The 26,967-nt window shown below is 55.0% G+C and overlaps 2 protein-coding genes across 6 annotated transcripts in view; one reads left to right on the top strand and one right to left on the bottom strand.

The window, feature by feature from the left end:
• The first annotated feature begins 1,894 nt into the window (after positions 1-1,894).
• LOC103651344 (transcription factor MYB4) lies at positions 1,895-3,612 on the top strand. Its single transcript, XM_008676965.4, has 2 exons — positions 1,895-2,377; positions 2,469-3,612. The coding sequence occupies exons 1-2, from the start codon at positions 2,242-2,244 to the stop codon at positions 3,293-3,295; spliced, it is 963 nt and encodes a 320-aa protein (XP_008675187.1). The 5' UTR covers positions 1,895-2,241; the 3' UTR covers positions 3,296-3,612.
• Positions 3,613-18,840: 15,228 nt separating this feature from the next.
• LOC103651343 (DNA ligase 6) overlaps positions 18,841-26,967 on the bottom strand; it is a 47,152-nt gene continuing 39,025 nt past the window's right edge. For 4 of the 5 annotated variants that reach the window (XR_002268201.3, XR_004857376.1, XR_002268202.3 and 1 more), the window contains 5 exons: positions 26,489-26,650; positions 26,301-26,389; positions 26,112-26,211; positions 19,566-19,683; positions 18,841-19,434 (listed from right to left, as the gene is read on the bottom strand). Coding sequence is in view for 1 of the 5 variants with exons in the window: in XM_008676957.3 (XP_008675179.1) it covers positions 19,238-19,434; positions 19,566-19,683; positions 26,112-26,211; positions 26,301-26,389; positions 26,489-26,650 (666 nt within the window). In the remaining 4 variants the exon portion in view is untranslated. The remainder of the gene's footprint in view (positions 19,435-19,565; positions 19,684-26,111; positions 26,212-26,300; positions 26,390-26,488; positions 26,651-26,967) is intronic. The other variant, XR_004857375.1, reaches the window with a different exon arrangement.

Below are 26,967 nucleotides of genomic sequence, written 5' to 3'. Positions count from 1 at the left end.
ACTATAAATTGGTGATTGTTATGAACTATATTTGATTTTATATTGTATGCATGTTATCATATTTGTTTTGGTTCTCTGGATTGATACATATATAAATATATGTTTTGGTTCTCTGGATTGCATATATGTTTTGGTTCTCTAAGTTGATACACATATACATATCAATATGACCCTGGACCAACTTATAGTACCAGTTTAGACCAAAAACCTGTTCTAACCATGGTATTTAGCACAGGTTTTTGCTTAAAACCGGTACTATCGGTTTCTGGCATGAACCGATATTAAATGTTACATCTTTAGTACCGATTCAGGCCAAAACCCGATACTAAAGTTCTTTTTTTAGTATGGTTCATACAATCAGGACTGAAGATTGAGACCTTTAGTCTCGGATGTCAAGTACTGGTTGAAAGTCCGGTATTGTAGCCGGTTGGCAATGGGTATATAAATGTCGCATTATGCAGTATTGTGTGCTTGAGCCGTCGTGAAAAGAAAATAGAAAACAATCTTTTAACATCTTTCTCACATCTCCATTGTTTCGACGAACGACACTTCTCTCTCTTCTCGCACACTCCATGTTTGTTTTCCCTTTTAGCAATCTTGTGCTTGGAACCTGATTTTGGTGAAGACGAACACACTACGGCCGGCGGCATAGGAAGCTTCAAGCAGACTATACACATGTGAATCCGTTGTTGCGAAACCTTTGAAAGATGTCGGAACGGCAGGGGTCGTAGTCAAAGCCAGAAACCTGGAACCCTGCACACAACAGCACAGCACAGCACATCGTCTTCCTTCCGGTTTTGTTCTCGTTGCATAACCGAACATTAAAAATAAAAGCAGGTAGCACTAGCAGCCGTATGAGTTGTCTTCGGCCCTGTGTGAACTATACGATGGCCATCTCCGTTCGCTCCGTTCCTATCTGCACAGTCTTCGCCGGCGCAAAAAGGCCCAGACGTATGCGCCTTGGCTACTGTTTGTTTACTCTTTTTTTCCCGCCAAAGCGACTGTGGGCGAAGGTCTTCGTCGTCTAAACAGGGGAAGGAAAGACGAGAGTGCCCACCCTAGACTTGGAGGAGTGTACACTCCTCCTTCGAGACGATGACAAGGGTCAAACGGGTTGGTGGTGTTGCGTCGTAACGGCCGGCGACGCGAAGAATGCCCCCCGGCAGCGGCAGGTAGCGCACAGCACAGCACAATCCTGTGAGTCACCCCACGCTTGACCCCCCGCCGCACCGCTCTGCTGCTGCTTCGCGCGCTCGGCGTCCCCCGGCCCTACCCTAGTAAGCCGAAAGGGAAAGGCGTACGTCCAAGCAATCCATACGGATACGGCCATGCTCGCGAGCCTCGCGTTCTTTCTTTTTATATCCCGTGGCGTGGCGGTGTCCGCATGGGTGCAGTGCAGCGCAGCGCAGGTTTGACGAAGCGTGCGTCGCATGGGCACACAGACAGGTTCTAAACACAAGCTTTTATTTATATAATCAACGACGACGCACCTGCGTTTGTCAACAATAATGCCTAAGGAAGGACTGTATTTGAAGGAAGTGTTGTGCAGTAGCCACAGGGACGCGGTTGCAAAGGAACTACTCCCTCCGTTTCTTTTTATTTGTCGCTGTATAGTGTAAAATTGCACTATCCAGCGACAAATAAAAATAAACGGAGGGATTACGTACATTTTTCTAGTCTGTCTAGTGGGGGTGACATAAAAATGACGCTCCTCACCGCGTGCTTGCAGGGGGTGGTAGTGGTACAAAGGACAAGCGCCACTTGTATGCCTGTGGACAAGCACAACCGGACGGATTGACTAAACTCACGAGTAGTAAAACTCGCAAGTACTGGTCAACACACACATGAGTATTATAGAAGCAAAATGTATGTATATATTTTTTTTGCAAAACAAACTGGGACAGGGACGAACAATAATACGGCCGTGGGGGGACGGGGACGGCTCCGCAAAATGGTCGCACCTGGCCCACGCCCACTATCCCAGGCCCCAGACCCCGAACGCGCGCCTGGAGCTGGTGCTGGCTCAGGGACTCGAGGTGTGAAGCTGCCTGCCTGCCTGCCGCTATAAAACACGCCTGCGCTCCCCACAGGCCGCAGCTCGCTTGCTGGCCTTGTTGCCTGCCCACCTTGTGCCAGAAAACACACGGCCGCCACCCCCCCCCCCCCCCCCCCCCACCCCGCGCCACCACCCAGTTCTTCGATCCCATTCCAAGCGCGCGCAGCAGCAGCAGCAGCGCCAGCATGGGTCGGGCGCCGTGCTGCGACAAGACGAGTGTGAAGCGGGGGCCGTGGTCGCCCGAGGAGGACGACCTGCTGCGCAGCTACGTCCAGAACCACGGCACGGGCGGCAACTGGATCGCGCTCCCGCACAAAGCAGGTGCGTACTAGCTGTTCTGTGCATGCCCGCGAGATGGTTTCCTTGCTCATGATGGTTGCTTTAATTCGTCCTGTCCATGTATCGCGCGCAGGGCTCAACCGGTGCGGCAAGAGCTGCCGGCTGCGGTGGCTCAACTACCTGCGCCCCGACATCAAGCACGGCGGCTACACGGAGCAGGAGGACCGGGTCATCTGCTCCCTCTACAGCTCCATCGGGAGCAGGTGGTCCATCATCGCGTCCAAGCTGCCCGGGCGGACGGACAACGACGTCAAGAACTACTGGAACACCAAGCTCAAGAAGAAGGCGATCGCCATGCAGCAGCAGCAGCAGCAGCAGCAAGAGTACTACCAGCAGCAGCACAGCTCAGGAGGCCGCGGCCGCCGCGCCGCCGCCGCCGCCGCCGCTCCCCGAAGCCAATGCGCCTCCGTGCAGCCGTCGCCCGCGTCCGCCTCGTCCGCCGTCACCACCGCGAGCGCCAGCGACGCGTGCAGCTTCGGGGCCATGTACCCCTCCCCGTCGGCGCTGCAGGCCGCTCCGGTGCTCGCGCGCTACGACAGCACGGCGGCGGCGCCAGCACCACTGTCTCTGCCGCAGCAGGCGTCTTCGCTCGCCGCCGAGTTCGTCCCTCCCGCGCCACCACCCGTCGGCGCCAGCTGGGCCGGCGGGCTGCCCCTCGACGACATGTTCCTGCCCGAGCTCCTCGGGGACAGCGAGTTCCCGCCCGGCGACGGCGACTTCTTCGGCGCCGGGGCCGGGGCCGGGCTCCTCGCCCCGCTGCTGCTGCAGGACAGATTTCCAGCGGCGTCCCTGCAGGAGCTCTCCGCGTGCTACTTCCCCAACGCGCCGGCCGAGATGTGGGCGGCCGCGGACCACGCCCATGCCAAGCCGCCGGCCGGCCTCTGCCACAGCCTGACATGACCGCGGAGACAACACTGGCGCGCGCTCGATCCGTCTTGCTAGCTAGCTAGTCATCCTTGGCTCTCTCGATCCCTGTCCTGTCCATCGTCGATACGCATGCGCTCTCTCTATATATGGGTGAGGTCATCACATGTACATTATCACTTTCCATATGGCCTGCGATGCGACTAGCTAGCATCATGCATATCATAGAAACATTACTAGATGTGGATCGCCATTGCTTTGTTTGGCTTCTCTTCTGCGTGCGTACGTACACGAACACGATTACACGACCACTGGACTGGACAGCCAGTCACTGTGTGCAAAAATATTCTTCAGTGCCGTTGTTTGTCACTATGATAATGACATGGTAGGGCGCGCTCTCTCTCTGTCTTCCTGCCTGCCCCTAGCTAGTAGGAGTGTAGCTAGCTAATTGCAACTGGAGATGAAGACGTACGTAGGTAGCTTCCGAGCAAACAAGTGGCCTCAAGTCTAAGCACCTAATTAACTCACGTAGAATTATGGTACTACTACTGCTAGTAGCAGCCGCGATCGACCTGTCGCTAGCTTGGGACGACACTGTCAAATCCATGTCGCCGCCTGGATATAATATGATATATCTGTGGCGCCGCCTTGCTCCGATTTGTGACCTGAGGAGAAGCAGCACTTCTCGGTGCGCTAGCTGTGCTTGCGTACGTCCGCACGCGCGTTTTCGTCGTCGTGATCATGACGACGACGACGACGAGGGCCGGCGAGGCGGCGGCGGCGGCGACGGACGAACGAACGAAGCCGGGCTGGGGCCGCGCGCGGTGCCGTGTGCGGCCGCGGCACCCCATCGGCATGGACCAGCGCATGAGGCTCGCGTGCATGCGCAAAGTACGTACGGGGCAAAAGGGTGACAACAGTGGCCCGCGGACTCGGTCCTCTCCTCTCCTCGGCGCCAAGCCAATCAACTCACCGGCGCAGCGCAGGCAGGAAACGTAGAACGAGCGAGCTAGGCGTGTGGACGGAAGCCAGCTCTATTGAGAAGATTGAGAGAGAAGAACCGGATGATTGGATTGGATTCTCTCTTTCTCTCTCTCTCTCCCTGAGTACAAAACCACGTTGCCCGTTTGATGAAATAATACTAGTATACTACTCTCCATCTGGTTCCAGTGTGTGATCTTTGTCATGTCTCGATGCATGCATGTGTCGCACGCACATGTCCGTCGGGATTAGAGCGCCGGAGGATAAACTAGCTATTAGCCAGTCGACGCATGCCCTTGACGACGCCGGCCCTGCTGGGGTGTGAGAGAAAGGTGGCACCGTACGTCTAGACGTGTAGTATACTTTTATAGCAAAATACCACTACTAATTAATTTGTCGACCATGTGCAGCTATAACCAGCTTCGAAGAAGCTTCTTCGCCATGTACTACTACTACGCGGTCACGCTATACCCCCTTGAGGCGCCAACAATTAACTACATGCGCGCAATAATAGTGCCCGGCCAGTCCATCGATCGATCGTCGACCAAAATATATATATAAAAAGAAGATGCAGTGCCGTGGATTAGCCCCCTTTTTTTAGTACTATATCGACCACCGAGTAAAGAACGAGAGAACCTTTCTCCGTCACTTGTGCCATACGGTCGGTCGTCACTCGTGTACATACAGGAAAACACACACACACACATTCCATGCCAATCTCGCAATAGAAAACACCGTACCGCCGGACGCATGGGACACTGTATGACATCCTTGGTGACACACCAATCATCGCCCCCATTATTATTCTATAATAATACTCCATGCCATTTAGTACTGCTGCATCATCGGGACTCGGAAGGCCAGAGACGCACGGGATATCATATGGACGGATGGACGGATGGATCATGGATATGGGGCGCTCCCAATATTTTTCTTTCTTGTGCAGCTAGCTAAGGCTAGGTCCGTGTCTGTCAAAGCTAGCGCGCACCTGTCACCGGCCGGTCAGCGGCGCAGGGGTCTGCTGACGGCGCGCGAGGGGAGGGGGTAGGGATGGATCCGGATATTTATTGGAATGTCAAATTTTTGGTCTTCTTTCTTTGATTATGAACAAATAACATATAGAATTTGCTATGTAAATTTATATTCTTGTTATTAGCATTGAGGCTATTAATCTTCACAAAAAATAAACATTAAATTCATTCTATATATTTTTAAATAATTGATATAAAATTCGGATATCTATTCGAATACGGATTCGAATGTTTTTTTACCTTTTTGTTGTAGGGAGAAAATAATATACATAAAAAATTATATAAAAATTTATTTAAATATTTCATAATATTCTTAATAACATTGCCAAAAATTAGCTTTAACTTCTATGTATATCTATGCTAAAATATTAGATTTGTGATACAAGTCGGATATTTTAGGAACATCCCTAGGAGGGGGGCCCGCCGTGGCTGAAGGAGAGCCTGAAAGGCTGAAGGGAAGGTTCGAACTGACCTGCCTGCTCTGCTGATGGTGCCGTGCCCGGTCTCCGCCTATGACGCTCGGCGCACCAGCACCAACCGTCTCGTCGGTCAGTCACAGTGTCACACGACGCACGCGGCCGGCGGTCGTCCAGCTGCAAGCCCCCTTGCTGCCGTTGCCGCCCTCGATCTGATGGGCGCCCCTCCTCGCCGCGTCACGTCGCACGTCACGGGTAGGCCTGCTAATGGCAAAAAATCCAATCCACTCCCACCCATACCCAAATCTAATTACTTTGATATCCATCCCACACCCAACCAAAAATACTAGAGGGAAGTTAAACCCAACCCATCCAATAACATTATTGATCCCAAACCAACCCGTAATTGGGTGGAAACCCATGGAAAACCCGTGGGTTTAGCTTATTGTCTCACATCAAGCCAACTGCATATATATTTTAAAAATCACATTTTAAAGCAGTAAATTAATTCAAATAAAAAAGTTTTCAACTACAAATTTGTATAACTCATCATGATGTACATTTTATATTTTGAACATTTCTTCCTATGATAAACTAAAAATAAATTTGTTCATACAACCTATATCTCTCTCATAGTTTATGGAACTACGAGATATATGTATAGAATTTGTGCATATTGTTAGAACTATCATGTGAGATGAATAAATGATCAAACAACCAAAATAAACTTTGTAGATCTTGAAAAGTTATAAAAGTTTGTAGTTGACAACTTTTTCATTTGAAGTCATATTGTCAAAGAAAATTATGCCTGAATTTAAAAAATTTAAATTTTGAATTTTGAAAACAACCTCGAAAGAAAAAACCACCAACATGAAAGTTGTAGGTATTGAAGAGTTATGAAACTTTGTAGTTGACAATGTTTTGGTTTGAAATCATCTTGCCATGCAAAACTATGTTTGAATTTTGAATTTTAAACTTTTCAAACTACCTCGGATGGAAAAACCACCAAAATAAAAGTTGTAGGTCTTGAAATGTTATGAAACTTTGTAATTGTCAACTTTTTTATTTGAAATCATCTTATCATTAAAAAATTCGTGTGAAGTTTTTAAATTTAAAATTCAAATTTTGTAAACGGTCCCGGATGTAGAAACTATTAAAATAGAATTTGTAGATATCAAAAAGTTATGCAACTTTATAGTTGGTCACATTTTTAAATAAAATGGTACTGATAAAATGGTATAGTATAGTCTGATTGTAGGTGGTAGTCTGATTGGTGAATACCCATGGAAACCTATACCTATACAAATCCATTTATAACCATGGGTATCCACCATTTTGACCCGCAATATAAAATAAACCCACCCAACCAAACCCGTTAATAATTAAAACCCATCACAACCCACCAAAACAAAACCATTTCTTAAACCCACCTAAAATACCCATTTACACCCACCCCATTTGCAGGCCTAGTCACGGGCAACGGACCATGGGCCAAGAGCACGTATAGCTAGGACGGCTGTGCTGGACGAGAGGAGGTGTAGTACTGTACTATTTATGTGTAGTAATAGTATTAAAAATCATTTGTCTCGATAGGAAATCGATCGTGATCCTCTACTCTAATCTGCTCCTCCGTCGGGAGATGTTTAAAGAAAGTGCAAGGCGTTCGCACTGATAAGTCTGATTGGTGGCATGGTCCCAACAAAGCCCCCCCAAGTGGGATTAGTTTGTTTACTGAAGGGTCGGTGGTCTGGTCTCTGACGGCTCTTGCCCTTGCGTCGCCGTTCAGCCGTTACTTGTGTATTAGAAAATATACTGGGCTTGCTTTTACTGGCGTCTCATGTCAGTCGCCTAGGTAGGCGGGCGGGCGTCGAGGCGGCCTAAGACTATCCGCAACCGTTACCCCTAAATTTTTCCCCCTATATCACTTTTTCCCTCTATTTTCCCCCATATTTTTTCATCTCTCGCAGCGGTTCCCCCTAAATACTCCTCCTATACCCCACTACCACTATAAAATATCATTTTCTATACCAACTATCAATTTTTTATCTACTAACAATTACTCGTGGACCCACAGTACAGTGTTGTAGGGAGTGAACAGTGAAACGCTAAATTGAGGGAGAGAGAGAAGAGGGCCGTCGACTAGAGGGCCATTTAGGGGAGGGCGCTGCAGCTGGTAGCGGTCACCTGTAGCCGCCATCCACGCGCAAGGGGAGGGGTAGAGTCATGCGCTGCGGACAGTCTAACCTGTGTGTGTGTGTGGTGTGTGGGAAACTTGTGGCGGTTGGGTTCTTCGTTCTGTGCCATAATTATTCCTCAACAGTTTAGCTTGATTCCTGTCCCCACATGGTCAAAACAAGGGAAAGAGACTGTATAGTCGCCCGTCGATAGGAATGGGGGGACATGGCGTGAATCTGAAGCTGCGGCAACATGACTTTGCACGTACAGGACAGGAGGAACATGGGCAGAGACAAATGCATGCATCCGACGACGGCACCACCATATTCCCCGTCCCGCTCGCCGGAGGAACCGGTAATAGCAAAGTTGAGTTGCCGGCACCGCATTGCTAGCTAACTACTTACTGGTCCAGTATAAAGTAACTGTCTCCATCATCTTTTTTTTTTCACCCCAGATGTTGCCGCGCTAAAATGTTTGGTATAAAAATTATGCAACACACACAGGGCCATCTGATTCGTGCTATCTGATTCGGTGATTAACACCGGTGCTAAAGCCGTGTGCACACCCTGTTAGCTGAGATCAGATCACCGTTGTAACGGTGCGCTATAGCTTTCATTCAGGGCTCTGCCTCCACAGTTGATCCCTAGAAAACCGGGCAAACGAGTCACGACTCACGACACGTGTGTGCCTGCCCCCATCCAGTGTCCACTGACTGGTTACTTTGCTGCATGGCGGCGGTTCCAAGCAATGTGCATGCGAGAACACGAGCAGCACACCGGTTCGTGGTGGCCTGGTGGTGGTGGGGTGCCTCTCCACGGCGAAGTGCTGCTAGCTACTACTAGGCAGGCTCACTGACGAAAGTGCAAATAAAATCATCCGTGCAGCAGACTATACGCGCGCTTTCCCTACCAACCTAACAAAAAAAAAGAGGATAAAAAGGGAACAAAAGGCTAACAACTTAGCTGCACCCCCAAGTGTTACGAAGCTGTATGAAAAGGACCTGCGCTTTCTCGCAAGAGGAGGACGACGCATGGGCAGCCAACACCGCCCGGCCTCCTCCTGTGCAAACCAACCTCACACAGGCAGGGCTCAGGTGTGCCTAGCTATAGCGAGAAACCACTGAGGCTGTGAAATCGTCATGATTTTTATTAGGTTATCTCGGCGATATACTCTTCTAACACTCTTGGAATCTGACTTATTAGGCCAGAAACGAGCCAAACCCGTTGGCAGGCATGGCAGCACAGGAACGTACGTGTGTAAACAGCGGAGATCGATATGAGAAAGCTAGCGGGCGGTAGTGGCGACGATCATCCCCTGTCCGCTGCGGCGTCGCTCTCGCGGCGTCAACCAGGTGCCCCCCGCCGAGCACCGAAAACAATAATCCCTCGTCGCGCCGCTTGCGCTTGTCTTCTAGCCGGCCGTGAATATTCCCGCGCCGCTTTGGGGCATCTGGCTGGCTGGCTCCGACGAGAAAGAAAGAGGATGGAGGGAAGGAGGGAGGAGGCCCCAGGGCCCAGGCCAGCCCCCTCCTCTTATCCTGAAGGAGAGAGAACTAGCGGCCAGGACAGCGTCAGCGTCAGCGTCAGGCCTGCTAGCTACTGCGTCTCAGTTCTCAAGCACTTTGGAATGGAACTACTCAACTCATCTGCTAGCTGCTGTACTATAGCTAGGTAATTAACGATCCACCTGCGTTAGTTAGTGTCAACAGGCATGCATGCAGTGACATCTCTTCCTGATGAGGTATAGAATAGACGAGAGTACATCTCCCGGCCAGCCCCTAGCGTTTGTCAGCTTGTGTGCGGCTGCAATGCATGCCATGTACAGTAGTAGCGTTTGTGGTGTGGTGTGTGTTGATGTGCCACTGCTAACCGTCGGCCTCACCTAACGACGTAGGCGGTAGGCCCCTCCAAAGGGGCAAGGTCAACGCTTCTGCTCTGCCCGCACATCAATCGACTGGTATTCAGCTTTCAGCCCTGCCTGCCTCTGCCTGCCTGGGACGGCAAGCGGCATGGCCCTGCCCCCTGGTCCAGGCAGCGATTCTTTCTTCCTTCCTTCCCCCTCCCCGGTGACCTCTGCTGTACAATCACGCACGTCGTACTTTGCTATTCGCGCGTGCGTCTGATGATCTGGTCTGGTCTGGTCCGGTCCATCTCTCTCTCTCGTCTGGTGTCCACTGTCCAGACTCCAGAGGGTAGGGAGCATATATTCCTTCCAAGTAAACCCTGCAGTGGCTACCGCGAGGACGGTTTTACAAGACGGCAACGGGCAAGGAGCTGCAAGCTTTCCACACGGATGCTGCAAAAGCCCAGTCGATCGGGAGGGACAGATCTTCCATACCCCCAATGAGAGGACGGATAGGAAAGATCGATCGACCGATCGATCTTGTGGCTGAAGCAACTCGTCGTGGCCGCTGATCTCGCGAACGTGTGCAGATTCTGAAGTGCGTGCGTGCGGTCAGAGTTCCGGGCAAGATCGAGCAGGCAACTGATCGATGCTTCCCAAAGGTTTTCTTTCATCGGGAACCATGAACAACAGCTACCCTGGGCTATGATGGCTATTGGCTACTCCGATCCAATACGACCACTCATCGTTCATCACTGCATGCTCACGCTCGCCCGACGCGCGAGAGATTAAAGGAAGGAAGAAAGGTGGCCGGCCTGGGCCTTGGCCTTGCTTTATCACCAAAAGGCCACAGGACGTATTGCGGAAAGGCATGCAGCTAGTGCCTGCCTGCGGGCAGCTGCTGACTGAGATAAGAGAGACCCGGCCGATCTGGGGCTGTCAGCCAGCTTTATTTGCCCGGCCCTTTATATCTGCAGGCTTGCTTGATTAAAAGGAACGGGTTGACAAATCCCCTGCCTGCCTGGCTGGCTGGCTGGCTTGGCCGATCTATCCAAGCATTTGCTTTGCTTTGCTTTTATTTGCTGTGTGTGCTGCCTGGAAGATGATGGCGGATGGAGACTGGAGATGGAAGAGCCGTTTCAAGGAACGCCAGCCACACCATCCAGGCCGGACGACGACCTGCTGCTGCTGCCTATCGTATCAACTTTTCTTCTTCTTCTTCTTTCCTAGCGACCGGAAGGGGCCGGGGGGAGTGCGCCAGCTTCTCTGTACGTTCATCGCCAAACTGAGGTTGTAGACCAGGTCAGCGGCTAGATTAGCGGTGTAGAGCCTTGTGTTAGACTCTGTATAGCTAGGTAGCCAGGTAGGTAACGTTAACGTACTAGACCTGTTCTTCGCCTAGAGTACGCTAGTACCTAGCTAGCCCTAGCTAGCTTGGAACTCTTGTGTATGTACCGTGTCGCATCGTGGCATCATTCGCGCGTCGTCACAGGTCGATTCCTTCAAAAAGGGTATGACCGACTTGTCACCTTGCTTGGATTCGAAAAAAAAAAGAGTATGGGACTTTTATCATGACATATACACCACATGTAATAGTATAAAAATATCACATGGATGCTGATGCGAGCAAGCTAGTAGCTAGGACTACTAGCGCCGATTTTTATTTTATTTTGTTTGTGTATGACATGCATGCTTCGAAAAAATATATATAATCCAGGCACAACACGCTGGACGCCTAGCTAGGCAAACTATGGCACGGCACCACAATGCCCTCCAATTGGAGAGTCCTTGTTGCTTTGACCTGTCCTTGCTTAAAATATCGTTCACCCGCCCTGCCCCTGAACAACAAGTTGGACTACTAGTCGATTCTGCATGGGGTGGGGTGGGGTGGTGTCTCGTCGACAGCCTCTTTCATGTGCTCGTTGACCTAGCTTCAATGATCAGAAGAAGCTGTCAAGTCTCTTAAACTTGAGTTGGAAATAAAAAACTGGCCGGTGCCTTTTTATGCTTTCATGTGAAGCAAGCAAGCAACAAACCAGATCGACGATCCAGCTTGTACTGGGGCAGCCTTGCCCGGAGCAGAGGGAGTTTAACCGATGCTCGTGCAAGCACCCGCCTCGTACTTTAGGACCTTGTATCTAATCATGCTCATTTTTTTTAAATCTCGGTATTATTAAATATGGAGAAAATTTTGATATTTGACGATGTCAATGACTCAGCGACTACACGTGTCATTTTGACGATGTGGATTTTTGAAAGGCGTGCGAATTGAATGTCAAATATCAAAATCTCTCGTTTAACAAGAATATAATCAAACTCTGGAATATCGATCGGGGTCGACAACTGGATATCTGTAACGAGTACTGCAGTCGAACAGTACGGGAAGACGTCTCGAAGCAGGGTGGCACATTCGAAGCATGATGACTATCGACTGACTGACTTCGAAACGCTTCAGTTGTTGGCTTGCTGTGATAGAATAAGTCATGTGGTCTCTGTTTTGTGGTGAACAGGACAGCAGCGCAGCAGTACAGGACTGCAGCACAACAACACCTTTTGACTGCTGCAGCACAGCAGCAGTGCAGTTGAGTGTAGTTGGAGACAGTCACCTTTTGACTGCTGCAGCACAGCAGCAGTGCGGTTGAGTGCAGTTGGAGACAGTCAGTCACCTTTGACTGTTGCAGCAGCAGGACAGTAGCAGTAGATGGCAGTTGCAGTTTTTGACTGCACACTTTAGCACTTTAGTATCTAGAGGACAACATCTGTGTGCTGCGGTGTGTAGTGTGTAGTGCAGTGTAGTGCAGCCCCTAGGGCTATAAATATGTGTCCCCAACCCCTCTAAGGGTATGACAATGTGTAGTGTTTGAGGAAATAAACAGAAAATTGCCCCAACTCATAGTGTCATCCTCTTGATGAGAGTTAGAGTCCCTCTACTTACAATTGGTATCAGAGCCAAACTATCCTGTAGCCTAAACATCTCTTGCTCATCTCCTTCCCGCGCCTCTCCCCACACTCAGTCGGCAGCAAGAGCTCCAACTGTTCCTTCCTCTCCTGTTCAGACGAGCAACCTTTCGTCTGAGACAGCCTCTTCCACACGCAGCGACCCCTCATTAGCCCACCATGTCCCTACGCTCGGTCACTTCGAGTGCGCGGCGCCAGCAGGAAGCCGAGGTCGCCGTGGCACAAGAACGAGAGCGAGCAGCAGCAGCGGCTGCAGCGACAGCGGCGAGGGCAGCACAGCTGGCGGCAGCGGAACTGGCAGCAGCGAGAGCGAAAGTAGAAGCAGCGGAGGCGGCGGATGCTGCACGTGCGGCGGCAGCAGAGCTCGAGGTTCTGCGCGGCAGTAGAGCTGGCAGCTCTGCTTCTGTCGACGACAACACCGATGAAGAGCTCAGGCTGGCGAGGGAAGCAGCGCGAGAGCAGGCTGCACAGTGGGCAGCCGCGCACGCCCATGGGGGCGCGCGTGGCGGTAGCCCAGATAGGCGCCGACGCGCTGACGGCGCTCTGGGTGAGGGCGCACGCGGCGGCAGCCCAGACGGGCGTAGACGCGCCGGCGGTGCTCTCGGTGGTGGCGACCGGGTCGACGGAGATCGCGGCCTCTACAGGCGGCGCGACTCTCCCTCCCCGGATCGGTACCATGGTCGCCGCATGGCCCAGGCCATTGTCAGGGACATCGGTCCCGGCGGTGGGTGGCCTACCCTCACCAAGACCAACTACGTCGAGTGGGCCGCGGTGATGAGGGTACGGCTCCAGGTTCGCCAAATGTGGGAAGCAGTTCGGTACGGCAACGTCGACTACCACGAGGATCGGCGGGCGTTGGATGCCCTCATTGCTGCAGTCCCGTCCGAGATGCAGTTTTCGCTTTCCCAAAAGCGGACTACCAAGGAGGCCTGGGACGCCATCGCTGCGACCCGCATCGGCAGCGACCGTGCCCGCAAGACCACACCGCAGGCACTTCGCAAGGAGTGGGAGAACCTGGCCTTCAAGCCAGGTGAGGATGTTGATGACTTTGCTCTCCGCCTCAACACTCTGTTGCAGAAGATGGTGCAGTTCGGCGACGACACCTACGATGAGGAGAGAACTGTTGAGAAGCTCTTCCGTTGCATCCCCAAGAAGTACAAGCAGATCGCTCGCTCGATCGAGTCTTTGCTAGACCTCTCCACGATGACGATCGAAGAGGCGATAGGTCGTCTCAAGGTGGTCGACGGCGACGAACCACAGGCTCCCTCTGGCCCTATCACTATTGGCGTGAAGCTACATCTCACTCGGGAGCAGTGGGAGGCCTGCCAGGGTGACCAGAAGAAGGGGGAGTCCTCCTCGCCACGAGGCCGCAAACGCGGCAAGGCGCGCAAGGCGCGTGGAGGCGCCCAGGCCGGGGCACAAGGACATGCTGAGGGCGGTGCCCGTGGAGGTGCCCAAGGCGGCGCCGTCGGCAACAAGAAGCCGGCACGAGACGACGGCTGTCACAACTGCGGCAAGCTTGGCCACTGGGCCAGGGACTGTCGGCAGCCACGACGTGGTCAGGCCAACGTCGCACAGGCGGAGGCGGAGGAGGAGGCCCTGCTCCTGGCACATGCAAGCATCGAGATACCTCCAGCGGCACCGGCCGCAGCGGCACTCCTCCACCTTGATGAGTCGAAAGCACGCGCTTTCCTCGGCGATGGCTCCAACAAGGACATGATCGAAGGGTGGTGCCTCGACACCGGCGCCACTCATCACATGACCGGCCGACGGGAGTTCTTCACCGAGCTTGACTCTAGCGTCCAAGGCTCCGTCAAGTTTGGGGACGCCTCCGGCGTAGAGATCAAGGGCACCGGCTCAGTCGTCTTCACCGCCGCATCTGGTGAGCACAGGCTGCTCACCGGAGTCTACTACATCCTCGCGTTGAGGAACTCTATCATCAGCTTGGGACAGCTGGATGAGAATGGTTCGCGCGTGGAGGTCGAGCACGGAGTCATGAGGATCTGAGACCCCTCTCGTCGCCTTCTTGCCAAGGTACGCAGGAGTCCAATCGGCTATACATCCTCAATGTGAAGGTGGCACAACCTTGATGCATTGCTGCTCGTCGAGACGACGGGGCATGGCAGTGGCACGAGCGCTTCGGGCACCTTAACTTCGAGGCCCTGAAGCGGCTCAGTGCCAAGGAGATGGTACGAGGCCTGCCGTGCCTTGACCATGTGGAGCAATTCTGCGATGTCTGCGTGTTGACAAAGCAGAGACGGCTCCCCTTTCCCCAGCAGTCGAGCTTCCGAGCCAAGGAGAGGCTCGAGCTCATGCATGGGGACTTGTGTGGCCCGGTGACACCAGCCACACCAGGAGGACGACGCTATTTCTTGCTGCTCGTCGACGATCTCTCTCGCTACATGTGGGTGATGATCCTTGGCTGCAAGGGAGAGGCTGCGAACGCCATCAGGCGTGTGCAGGTCGCTGCGGAGGCAGAGTGCGGCCGCAAGCTGCGCGTGCTGCGCACCGACAACGGCGGCGAATTCACGGTGGCTGAGTTCGCGTCGTACTGCGCGGATGAGGGCGTTCAGCGCCACTACTCCGCGCCGTACAACCCGCAGCAGAACGACGTCGTCGAGCGGCGCAACCAGACGGTTGTGGGGATGGCTCGGGCTCTCCTCAAGTAGAGAGGAATGTCGGCTGTCTTCTGGGGAGAGGCGGTGGTGACAGCGGTCTACATCCTCAACCGCTCGCCCACCAAGGCACTCAACGGGATGACACCGTAAGAGGCTTGGCATGGGCGCAAGCCGGCGGTCTCTCACCTACGGGTCTTCGGCTGCCTCGCGTTCACCAAGGAGCTTGGCCACATCGGCAAGCTCGACGACAGGAGCACCCCGGGGGTGTTCATTGGCTACACGGAGGGATCGAAGGCCTACCGCATCCTTGACCCAGGAACACAGCGTGTGCGCACGGCGCGCAACGTAGTGTTCGACGAAGGGCGAGGATGGGCGTGGGACAAGGCGGTGGACGACGGCACGACTCCGACGTACGACGACTTCACCATCGAGTACGTCCACTTTGAGGGAGCTGGGGGAGTAGGCAACTCTTCTCCGAGCAGGTCTACCCCAGCCCCCAAGTCTCCACCGACTCCAGCGCCACGCTCTCCAGCTCCGGCTACAACGAGCTCTTCACCACCACGCACTCCAGCCACGACTCCGGCTACACCGAGCTCTTCGCCACCACGTACTCCAGCACCGACGGTACCCTCTCCGGGAACGTCCTCTCCGACACCAGCTCGTGTCGAGCACGACCCAGTGGAGCTCGTGACCCCGCTCTCCCGCGACGAGGAGCGCGTCAACGCGTGCTACGACGGCGAGCCGTTGCGGTATCGAAGGGTGGAGGGCCTTCTCATCGACCCGTCGGTGCCGGGCCCTGCGTCTCGCATTCTGGCAGGAGAGTTGCATCTTGCATGCGACGACGGTGAGCCTCGGTCTTTTGCGGAGGCCGAGAAACATGCGGCTTGGCGTGCCGCGATGCAGTCGGAGATGGACGCGGTTGAGACGAACCGCACTTGGGAGCTCGCTGATCTCCCTCATGGTCATCGCGCGATCACCCTTAAGTGGGTGTTCAAACTGAAGAGGGATGAAGCCGGCGCCATCGTCAAGCATAAGGCTCGCTTGGTGGCACGCGGTTTCTTGCAGTAGGAGGGGATCGACTTCGACGATGCCTTCGCCCCTGTAGCACGGATGGAATCCGTGCGACTCCTCCTCGCGCTGGCAGCCCTGGAGGGCTGGCATGTTCATCACATGGATGTCAAGTCGGTGTTTCTTAACGTCGACTTAAAGGAGGAGGTCTATGTACACCAGCCGCTAGGTTTTGCGATCCTTGGCAAGGAGGGCAAGGTGTTGCGCCTGCGCAAGGCCCTCTACGGCTTGCGACAGGCACCAAGGGCGTGGAATGCTAAGCTGGATTCCACGCTCAAGAGGATGGGCTTCATGCCAAGCCCGCACGAGGCGGCCATCTATCGGCGGGGCAATGGAGAAAATGCCCTGCTGGTGGGTGTCTACGTTGACGACTTAGTGATCACCGGCGCCAAGGATGCAGAGGTGGCAGCGTTCAAGGAAGAGATGAAGGCCACTTTCCAAATGAGTGACCTGGGGCATCTCTCCTTTTACCTGGGGATTGAGGTGCACCAGGGAGACTCCGGGATCACACTTCGCCAGACCGCCTACGCCAAGCGCATTGTTGAGCTGGCTGGGCTCACTGACTGCAACCCAGCTCTCACTCCGATGGAGGAGAGGCTGAAGCTGAGTCGCGACATCACGACAGAGGAGGTGGACGCTACACAGTACCGGCGTCTTGTGGGGAGCCTTCGCTACCTCGTCCACACACGGCCTGACTTGGCATACTCCGTCGTCTACGTTAGTCGATTTCTGCAGCGACCGACGACGGAGCATGAGCAGGCTGTGAAGAGGATCATCCGCTATGTTGCGGGGACTCTCGACCACGGTCTCTACTACCCGAGGTGCCCTGGGGGGCACACCTTGTCGGGTACAGCGACAGCGACCACGCCGGCGACATCGACACTAGCAAGAGCACAAGCGGGATCCTCTTCTTCCTCGGCAAGTGCCTCATTAGTTGGCAGTCGGTCAAGCAGCAGGTGGTGGCCATGTCCAGCTGCGAGGCCGAGTACATAACGGCGTCCACTGCTTCGACTCAGGCGCTCTGGCTGGCTCGACTGCTCGGTGATCTCCTCGGGAGAGACACTGGAGCGGTGGAACTCAGGGTGGACAGCCAGTCCGCTCTGGCATTGGCCAAGAACCCCGTGTTCCATGAACGGAGCAAGCACATCCGAGTGAGATACCACTTCATCCGTGACTGTTTGGCAGAAGGGAGCATCCATGCGCGCTACATCAACACCAAGGATCAGCTTGCAGACCTGCTCACCAAGCCCCTTGGGAGGATCAAGTTCCTTGAGCTTTGTTCCAGGTCCGGGATGGCTCAACTTTCCCACAAGACGATGCACAAGACTTAGGGGGAGAATGATAGAATAAGTCATGTGGTCTCTGTTTTGTGGTGAACAGGACAGCAGCACAGCAGTACAGGACTGCAACACAACAACACCTTTTGACTGCTGCAGCACAGCAGCAGTGCAGTTGGAGACAGTCACTTTTTGACTGCTGCAGCACAGCAGCAGTGAGGTTGAGTGCAGTTGGAGACAGTCAGTCACCTTTGACTGCTGCAGCAGCAGGACAGTAACAGTAGATGGCAGTTGCAGTTTTTGACTGCACACTTTAGCACTTTAGTATCTAGAGGACATCATCTGTGTGCTGCGGTGTGTAGTGTGTAGTGCAGCCCCTAGGGCTATAAATATGTGTCCCCAACCCCTCTAAGAGTATGGCATTGTGTAATGTTTGAGGAAATAAACAAAAAATTGCCCCAACTCATAGTGTCATCCTCTTGATGAGAGTTAGGGTCCCTGTACTTACATGCTGTTAATAAGATATTATTTTTTGTTCAAGATGATTACTACGTTGAACTAGGATCTCGGTGATACTTAATTAGATAGATTGTGTTTTATGAATTTGTAGTAGATCTTTTGTAATCTATTGATTGATGTATTTAAGCATTCATTTGTTTTTCGAATTGGTAATATTTTATAAAGTGATTTGGTAATTTTGTAACGGCATAATATGTATTTCTTAAATTAATTTTAGGCGTATCTGTATTTACTGATAATGCATGTTATTGTTGTTGTTATTGTTGCTTCATTTTGAGTCTAGCACTAGGTCACTACGACTACCACCGGTAAAGCAATTTACTGGTGATAAAGTTATTGTTGGCTAGTTGAGGAGCATATATATACTTATCAACTCATGCTGGAGGGCACTAATGAAAAGTTCGAGGACCGAGGTAACACAGAAGGCGGCCAACACAGAATACCAAGTTCAGGGACCCAAATGATACAATATACCAAGACCTTGGAAGACTACCACGTGCTGAAGCGATATTTTTCTGATGCTCAAGCTTCATCTCCGGAGGTGTAACGAGTGCTCCAGCTGAACAGTAAAGATGGCGTACTACGGGAAGACGTCTTCGAATTAGGGCGGCGTATTCGAGTTATTAGCGTTAACCCTCTTGTATCCGTGTAACAGCACATAAGTGCCTGAGACTTGTAATAGACGATCGATTCAGATATTCAGAAACACGAACGCGCACAGGCCGACGCAATCCTCGCCGGCGCTTCCCACCAAATCTGTGCTCACGTCAACGGCTGACTCGCCGGCGGCCACGGGCGTTACAATAATCGCGCTGTAGTACAAAGCAAGCTGATACCTGATGTACTTATGCATTGTTTTTTTCCCCCCGAACGTGCAACTCGTGGGCTTCCTTCCGCGTTCCAACTGCATTCAGTTTCTGTACAAAGAAAAATTGAAAGCCAGTGGGATCAGTGCTGCCTGTCCTACGCTTCAGTTTTCACCATTTGATCAGTAGGGTGGTTCACTTCACCCTGGTTCGTTCTGTGTATATACAGAACTGGTGAACATAAGCAAAGCTAGGACGAGGAAATGGGCTGAGCTTTGCATTGCCTACTACTCCTGGCCCTCGCTGCTGACATCCATCTTCCGGGTCTGGGCTTTGAACATGCTAGCAATATCGGCGGCCGTGCCGCAGTCCTCTGGGCTCCGGTCTGGAACTGAACGGATGTACCGGGGCATCCTCACCGAGATGCCGCGCGATGGATGGACAAGCCCAATGGCCGCATGGTGGACAGGGGACAACGTCAGGTCTACATGGAAAAACAAAGGCAGATTAAAAAAACACGTGTCACCACTGACATATTGCATTAGCTTGTGTGGTAGTACAAGTATTGGAAACATATGTCAAGTGGAAATGCTGAGGGTCTTTACATCACGTTACCTGCACCTCGGATCTCCCAGATTTGTTCTGCGGTGAACCACAGCTCTGGTTGCTCGTCTGTTTTGTAGTAAACAGGCTTCTTGGGCAGTATCCTTTCCCCCGAATAGAACTCCTTCATCTGTAGATCAAATTCCAAATATCAAAGGCATAACCGTTGAAGGTGTTTCTGCAAATGTACAGAGATCTGACACACTGTTTGAATTGCCTTGAATTTTAAGTATAGAACGACAAACCACGTCTCCTAGATAATATCTCAGCAACCACTGAGCAGAGATCTATACTAAATAAATAGGTGAGCGTGTTGGAAACTGAACCCATGCACCTAACCAGGGATGGGGAGTAGTATTAATAGAGTAGTAACTGGGCCAGGCCCATTACAGAGAGGGGTGAGACGGTAATTACAACCCAAACCCTAGACTCCTAGACGGGTAGTCTAACACCCCCCGCAGTCACAACTCTATCCTGTACAGATGTTGAGACTGGATCGAAAGTCTAGAAAGACACTCGACGGCAGTCCCTTGGTGAAGATGTCGGCGAACTGCAGCGTGGTGGGGACGCTGAGAACCCGAACGTCACCGGCAGCGACACGCTCGCGGACGAAGTGAAGGTCGATCTCTACGTGCTTCGTGCGCTGATGCTGCACGGGGTTGGTGGAGAGGTAGACCGCACTGACGTTGTCGCAGTAGACGAGTGTGGCGCGCTGAAGAGGACTGTGGAGCTCGTGGAGGAGCTGGCGCAGCCAGGAGGCCTCGGCCACACCGTTGGCCACGGCACGGTACTCGGCCTCAGCGCTGGAGCGAGAGACGACGGGCTGCCTCTTGGCGGCCCAAGAGACGAGGTTGGCGCCCAGGAACACGGCGTAGCCGGAGGTGGACCGGCGCGTGTCGGGACAGCCAGCCCAGTCAGCGTCGGTGTAGACCACGAGCTACGACGTCGGGGATGGGCGGAGTAGGAGGCCGTAGTCGAGGGAGCCGCGGAGGTAGCGTAGAATCCGCTTGAGCGCAGTGAGATGGGGCTCCCGCGGAGTGTGCATATGCAGGCACACCTGCTGGACAGCGTAAGCGATGTCGGGCCTAGAGAACGTGAGGTACTGGAGCGCGCCGGTGAGGCTCCGGTATGACGTCGCGTCGGCGACCGGAGGCCCGTCGTCCTCAGAGAGCTTCGCCTGAGTTTCGACAGGCGTGGAGCAGGGCTTGCAGTCAGACATGCCAGCCCGCTCCAGGATGTCGATGGCGTACTGGCGCTGGTGGAGGAAGAGACCCTGAGGCCGACGTTCGGCGGTGATGCCGAGGAAGTGGTGGAGGGACCCCAGGTCCTTCATCGCGAACTCCCGCTGGAGGGCGACGATCGTGCGGTGTAGAAGGTCGGCGGTGGATGCCGTGAGCACAATGTCGTCGACGTAGAGCAGGAGGTAGACGGTGTCGTCGCCGCGCCGGTAGATGAACAGGGACGTGTCCGACTTGGCCTCGACGAAGCCGATGGAGGCCAGGTAGGAGGCAAAGCGACTGTACCAAGCCCGTGGCGCCTGCTTGAGGCCGTACAGGGACCTGTTCAGCCGGCAAACCAGATCCGGACGGTCAGCGTCGACGAAGCCGGTGGGCTGGCTGCAGTAGACAGTCTCCGTCAGAGTGCCATGGAGGAAGGCATTCTTGACATCGAGCTGATGGATCGCCCAGTCGCGGGAGAGGGCGAGGGAGAGGACGGCGCGAACAGTGGCGAACTTGACGACAGGGCTGAAGGTCTCGTCGTAGTCCACTCCGGGGCGCTGGGTGAAGCCCCGAAGGACCCAACGGGCCTTGTAGCGGTCGAGGGAGCCGTCCGAGGTCAGCTTGTGGCGAAATAGCCACTTGCCGGTGACCACGTTGGTGCCTGGTGGACGCGGCACCAGGTCCCAGGTGTGGTTGGCCAAGAGGGCCGCGTACTCCTCCTCCATAGCACGACGCCAATGTGGGTCGGCGAGGGCAGTGCGAACGGAGGAGGGTACCGGGGAAGCGTCAGGTGGAGTGCTAGTCGTAGCAGCTGCCAGGATTAGCCGGTCGACGGGGCGGAGAACGCCAGCAGCGCGCCGAGTCACCATCGGGTGGACGTGCCCGGGGTCGCGGTGGATGGCGACCGGGTGGTATACGGACGACTCGGAGTGAACCGTCGGGACGTCGGGAGCGGCTGGTGGGGCCGGCTCACGGCGGTGATAGACGACGGCGGTGTCGGCGAATCGGGCCGCGCTCGTTGACGGGCCCGAGTCGGGGGGCGCCGAGGTAGTGGCGTGGCCGCGGCGATGGTAGACGAGGGCGGGGTTGGCGAATCGAGCCGGAGTCGACGGGGCCGCGCGTGGCGCAGGCGGGGTCGGCGGGGCCGCGCGTGGCGCGGGCAGGATCGACGGGGCCGCGTGTGGCGCAGGCGGGGTCGGCGGGGCCGCGCGTGGCGCAGGCAGGATCGACGGGGCCGCGCGTGGCGCAGGCGGGGTCGACGGGGCCGCGCGTGGCGCAGGCGAGGTCGACGGGGCCGCGCGTGGCGCGGAAGAGGTCGTGGGGGCCGCACGAGGAGCAGGTAACGGCGCAAGACGGGGAGCCGGAGGTGGGGGAGGAATCGGATCGGACTCGAGGAGGGAGTCAAGATCGGTGGGTGGGGTGGAGCCAGCAAGGGGAAACACATCTTCGTCAAAGATCACATGACGAGAGATGATGATGCGGTGGGAGGTGAGGTCCAGACACCGGTACCCCGTATGGTCAGGGGAGTAGCCAAGGAATAGACAGCGGGTGGAGCGAGGAGAAAGCTTATGTGGAGCGGTAGCGGAAGTGTTAGGGTAGCAGGCACAGCCGAACACGCGAAGGTGGTCATAGGAAGGGGTGGTGCCGTATAGGGCGAAGTGAGGGGTAGGGTGGCGTACCGCCTTCGAGGGAAGACGGTTCAGGAGGTGGGTGGCAGTGTGCAGGGCCTCTGCCCAGTAGCTGGCAGGGAGAGACGCCTGGAAGAGGAGGCAGCGGAGCATATTAGTGGTGGTGCGGATCATGCGTTCGGCTCGGCCGTTCTGTGCAGAAGTGTAGGGGCATGAGAGACGCAACTGGACGCCATGAGTGAGGAAGAAAGAGCGAGAGGCGTTGTTATCGAACTCGCGGCCATTGTCACACTGCAGAGCACGGACCGGGCGACGAAACTGAGTGGATACCCAGGTGAAGAAGTGTGTGAGGGTGGTGAATGTGTCCGACTTCAAACGAAGCGGGAAGGTCCAGAGAAAATGGGAAAAATCATCCAAAATCACCAAATAGTATTTATAGCCAGAAAGACTGAGTACAGGGGAGGTCCAAAGATCACAGTGAACCAGGTCAAAAGCCTGCTCAGCCCGAGAAGAAGTAGTAAATGGGAGACGAGTATGTCGGCCTAACTGACAAGCATGACAGAAACCCTCAAAATGTCCCCTACTACATGAAAGATCTAGACTACTGGTAATCTTGGTCATGACGTCGGGTCCAGGATGGCCGAGACGTCGATGCCATGTGGTGGAGGAGGTGGTGGAGACCAGGGCAGGAGGTGGAGACACGCCGGCGGTGGAGGGCTGGAGCGTGTAGAGTGGCCCCGAGCTGTCACAGCGGGCGAGAAGGGTCCTGGTGGCCAGATCCTTCACAGAAAAACCAGAGGGGTCAAACTCAATGGAACAGGAGTTGTCAGTGGTGAATCGACGAACAGAAAGAAGGTTGTGAGTGATGTGGGGAGCTACGAGAACATCGTTGAGGTAAAACGGCCCAGGGAGAACCGAGGCACCTACTGAGGTGACTGGCAGAGTGGAACCGTTTCCAACGATGATCGAGGATGGGTGAGAGGGGAGGGGGGGATGAGAGCGAGAGAGCGTGCCTGCCGTGGGAGTGGTGTGGTACGAGGCACCGGAGTCGATCACCCAGTCGGAGGAGGGTGGGGTCATCGCCATGGTGCTGAATGCAGCAGCGAGGGAGGCGCTGTCCCAACCACCGGCCGGCGGGGACCAAGGCGTCAAGGTGTGGGTCCCCGGGGGCAGGAGCGCGGGCGGAGCCTGGGGCACGACGGGAACACCATAAGGAGGTGCGCCGTAGTGAGGTGTAGTCAGGAGGGCTGGCGCCGGAGGACGGGGGGTACTCGGTGCCTGGCCCGGCCACATGGCGATGGTCCCGGTCCAGGGGTTGTAGAATGACGGCCACGCGTGGCCGCCACCCCGGCCGGAGGGACCACCACGAGAGGAGCCGCCGCTCCCACGGCCGCCCTTGCGGGAGCGACGACCCCCGTCGGTCGTGGAAGTCGGACGAGGGGCCGCCGGGACGGCAGGTGGGGGGCGGGTGGGAGCCCCGGTCGACGGAGGACGGGTGGCCTGGCCCCCTGAAGGCAGCTGACCACTGGTAGGAGCGCTGTAGAGGGCCGAGGCAGGAGTGGGTGCCTCATTCGCCATGGTGAGCTCCTCGAGGAGAAGCTCGTTCCGCACGGCGTGGAAGGTGGGTAAGGGCACGCTCCTCTTGATGAGAGCCTTCAGGTGGCCGTAGCGGGGGCTGAGGCCACGCAGGAGGTTCAGCACCAGGGTACGATCGGCAACTGGCTCGCCGAGATCGCGGAGAGAGTCAGCCAGGCCCTTCATCTGGCGGCAGTATTCTCCCACGGAGAGGTCCCCCTGAGAGAATAGGTGGAACTGGGCGTCGAGGTGGAGCGCCCGAGCATCCCGATTCCCGAGGAACTGGTCCTCGAGAGCGAGCCACGCCTGGCGCGCAGTGTCCGCCTGGTCGCGGATGATGTCCTGGAGCTCAACGGTGATGGTGTCGTGGAGCCACGAGAGGACAACGCTGTCCATGAGGCACCAGGAGCGAGGTGGCGGAGCGTCGTGGTCGACGAGGACGTGATCGTCGAGGACGAAACGCCGCAGAGTGAGAAGGACCTGTCCTCGCCAACGGGGGTAGTGGGAAGACGCCGGATCCAACACCACGGACACGAGGGCCCGGATGTTGTGCAGTCCAGCGGCTTGGGCGTGGAGAGCAGCGATGAGGTCGGCGTCGAGGTCGGAGGCGAGGGGGTCCTCCGGGGGTTCCACAGGGGCGACCGGCGGGCGTCCGAGGAGGCGCTGCGTGGTGGCCATCTGGGTGGTCAGAGCGGCACCCAGGGCACGCTCGCGCTCCAGGGCGAGGGAGGCGGCGCGCTCGCGCTCCCGCGAGGCCGTCACGGCGGCCTAGATCGTAGCGAGGGTGCCGACGAGCGGGGAGTCGGTGGCGGGGAGTGCGGAGGGCGCGACGGTGTGGCTCCAGGTTGGGCAAGCGAAGGCGGGAAACCCCGGCGGGGAACCGCGGCACAGAGGCAGCGTGGAAGCGACGTGGAGTGGCCCGAGGCCGGCGATGTAGGGGGCCCCTCCATGGGTGAGCGCGCTGCTGATTTCAGCAGGGGCAATGGGGGGGTGCGTCGCGGGGCTGGTGGTGCCCATGGCGGCCAGCATGGCCGCAGTGGTGGTGACGTTGTCCGCGTCCATCGGGGCGATGGCGCAGCAGGGACGATCACGGTCGGCTTGGCGGCGGCGTCCGGGCGGGGATGCGACTGGGCGGTGCAGCACTGCAGCGACGAGGGGCCGCACGGACGTCGGGCCGGAGACGTGTTCCTGGCGGCGGGAACGAGCAGTCGGTGCAGGGGGCGGGCGTCGGGGCAGAGGGCGGGCGTCGGGACGGCGCAGGAGAACGTCGGGGCAGAGGGCGGGCTTGAGCGGGTTCTCGGACTCGAGGAAGAGCAGCTGCGCGACGACGAGCGAGGCCGTGTCGTCGGCGATGGGCCCGTGGATGCAGACGATGCGCTCCTTGAGCAGGCGCGAGAAGATGTCGTAGGCGCGCTCCCCGCGGGAGGCGCGCACGGCTGGGAGGCTGGGTCGGCGGCGGCTGTGCAGGGGAGAAGAGCGTGGGCGCGGACGCTGGCTGGGTGCCGGCGGCCGACGCAGGGGAGAGGAGGGAGAGGAGCCGGCGGCGGGGGCCGGCGGCTGCAGGGGAGAGGAGCCCCTGGCGGCTGCGCAGGGGAGAGGATGCCCCTGGCGGCTGTAGGACAGAAAACAGAAAACTTAAACCTAGACTGATGATACCATGTTGGAAACTGAACCCATGCACCTAACCAGGGATGGGGAGTAGTATTAATAGAGTAGTAACTGGGCCAGGCCCATTACAGAGAGGGGTGAGACGGTAATTACAACCCAAACCCTAGACTCCTAGACGGGTAGTCTAACAGAGCGGATAAAACTACGCATTCACTTTCTGAGGAAATTGCATTCACCTTTTTATAATAGCAAAACCTTTAAAAGGAAAGGATCCACTTGGATGAATCGGCTCCCCCACATTCAGCGGGCGGGATCCTCTACAGTAACGTGGCTGGACGTAGCCACTGGCCGATCACTCACATGCGAGACCAACCAACGTCTGGCCCCGCACGTCAGTGGCCGGACGTTACTGCAGAGTTGTTTCCCACATTCCGGCATGTAAGCAAATACTGACCATCTTCTTAAAGATGTAATGCTACTAGGAACAAGTGTTTCTTTGAAACACCCAGGCAGCAATATATTCATACCTCTTTATAGAACTCATCCGAGAAACCAGACATAACACGACATACACTTTGGAACTCTTCAGTTTCAGGGTTGTAGCATGCCATGAGAAAAGGGCTGTACCTGCACAGATAAATTTGGGCACACTGGATCGGGATTGTTCGGCAAAATAATAAACAATTGAAAACAGAGATGATTGGGACTAAACCTACCACCCAGCTTTACGTCCGTTTCCATACCATGCACCAATCGGAACCAAGTCAAGGCTATCACCTAAGCCTTGCACATAGTCACGCTTGACCTGAAAATAATGACAAGGGCATAGAACTTCAGGAAATCCGGAGCTTGGGGAAATACAAAAAGATCAAACACCTCTTCGATACTGAAATATGCTTTCCACCTTTAACCATGAATCACAGCGTTTGGAAGCAGAGTATCCAGCATCGACATCCAAAGTCTTTAACATTATACCCTCACAAGAAGACTGGCATGCATTTCTGAAAAACGTGTCCATCCTAGCCAAAGTGCTAGAATTGTCTGGTGAAGCTTCGCAGGCTTCTATCTACATGGTAGAAATTGACTGATTCATGCGAAATTACAAGCATCCATGAAAAAAAATTATCGTAAACACAATAAATAGTGAAGGTTGTGCACTTGTGCAAGTTCATGGCAATGACAATTAGAAGGTGCATGTTATTCTTAGACCAAATCATGTATACTTTAAACTTTAGGTTGGAAATGTGAATGCTGATGCAGTCATGCTAAGGTCATTAACAGTGTACAGTAGCATTTGATATGATCCCATTTACAAAGCCACACTGTTGAAATGCTATATCTCAGGCTGCACAGCGTAGATTTTAATTTATAGTAGTGCAAATA

The sequence above is a fragment of the Zea mays genome, chromosome 3, assembly GCF_902167145.1.
Source record: "Zea mays cultivar B73 chromosome 3, Zm-B73-REFERENCE-NAM-5.0, whole genome shotgun sequence".
NCBI lineage: Eukaryota > Viridiplantae > Streptophyta > Magnoliopsida > Poales > Poaceae > Zea > Zea mays.
This window is presented reverse-complemented; position numbering and strand designations above follow the sequence as displayed.

Excerpts from the sequence above, each read along its gene's own strand:
- LOC103651344 (XM_008676965.4), top strand. The coding sequence starts at position 2,242 with ATGGGTCGGGCGCCGTGCTGCGACAAGACGAGTGTGAAGCGGGGGCCG. Across the intron at positions 2,378-2,468 it reads CGCGCTCCCGCACAAAGCAG|GGCTCAACCGGTGCGGCAAG; the intron begins GTGCGTACTAGC and ends TATCGCGCGCAG.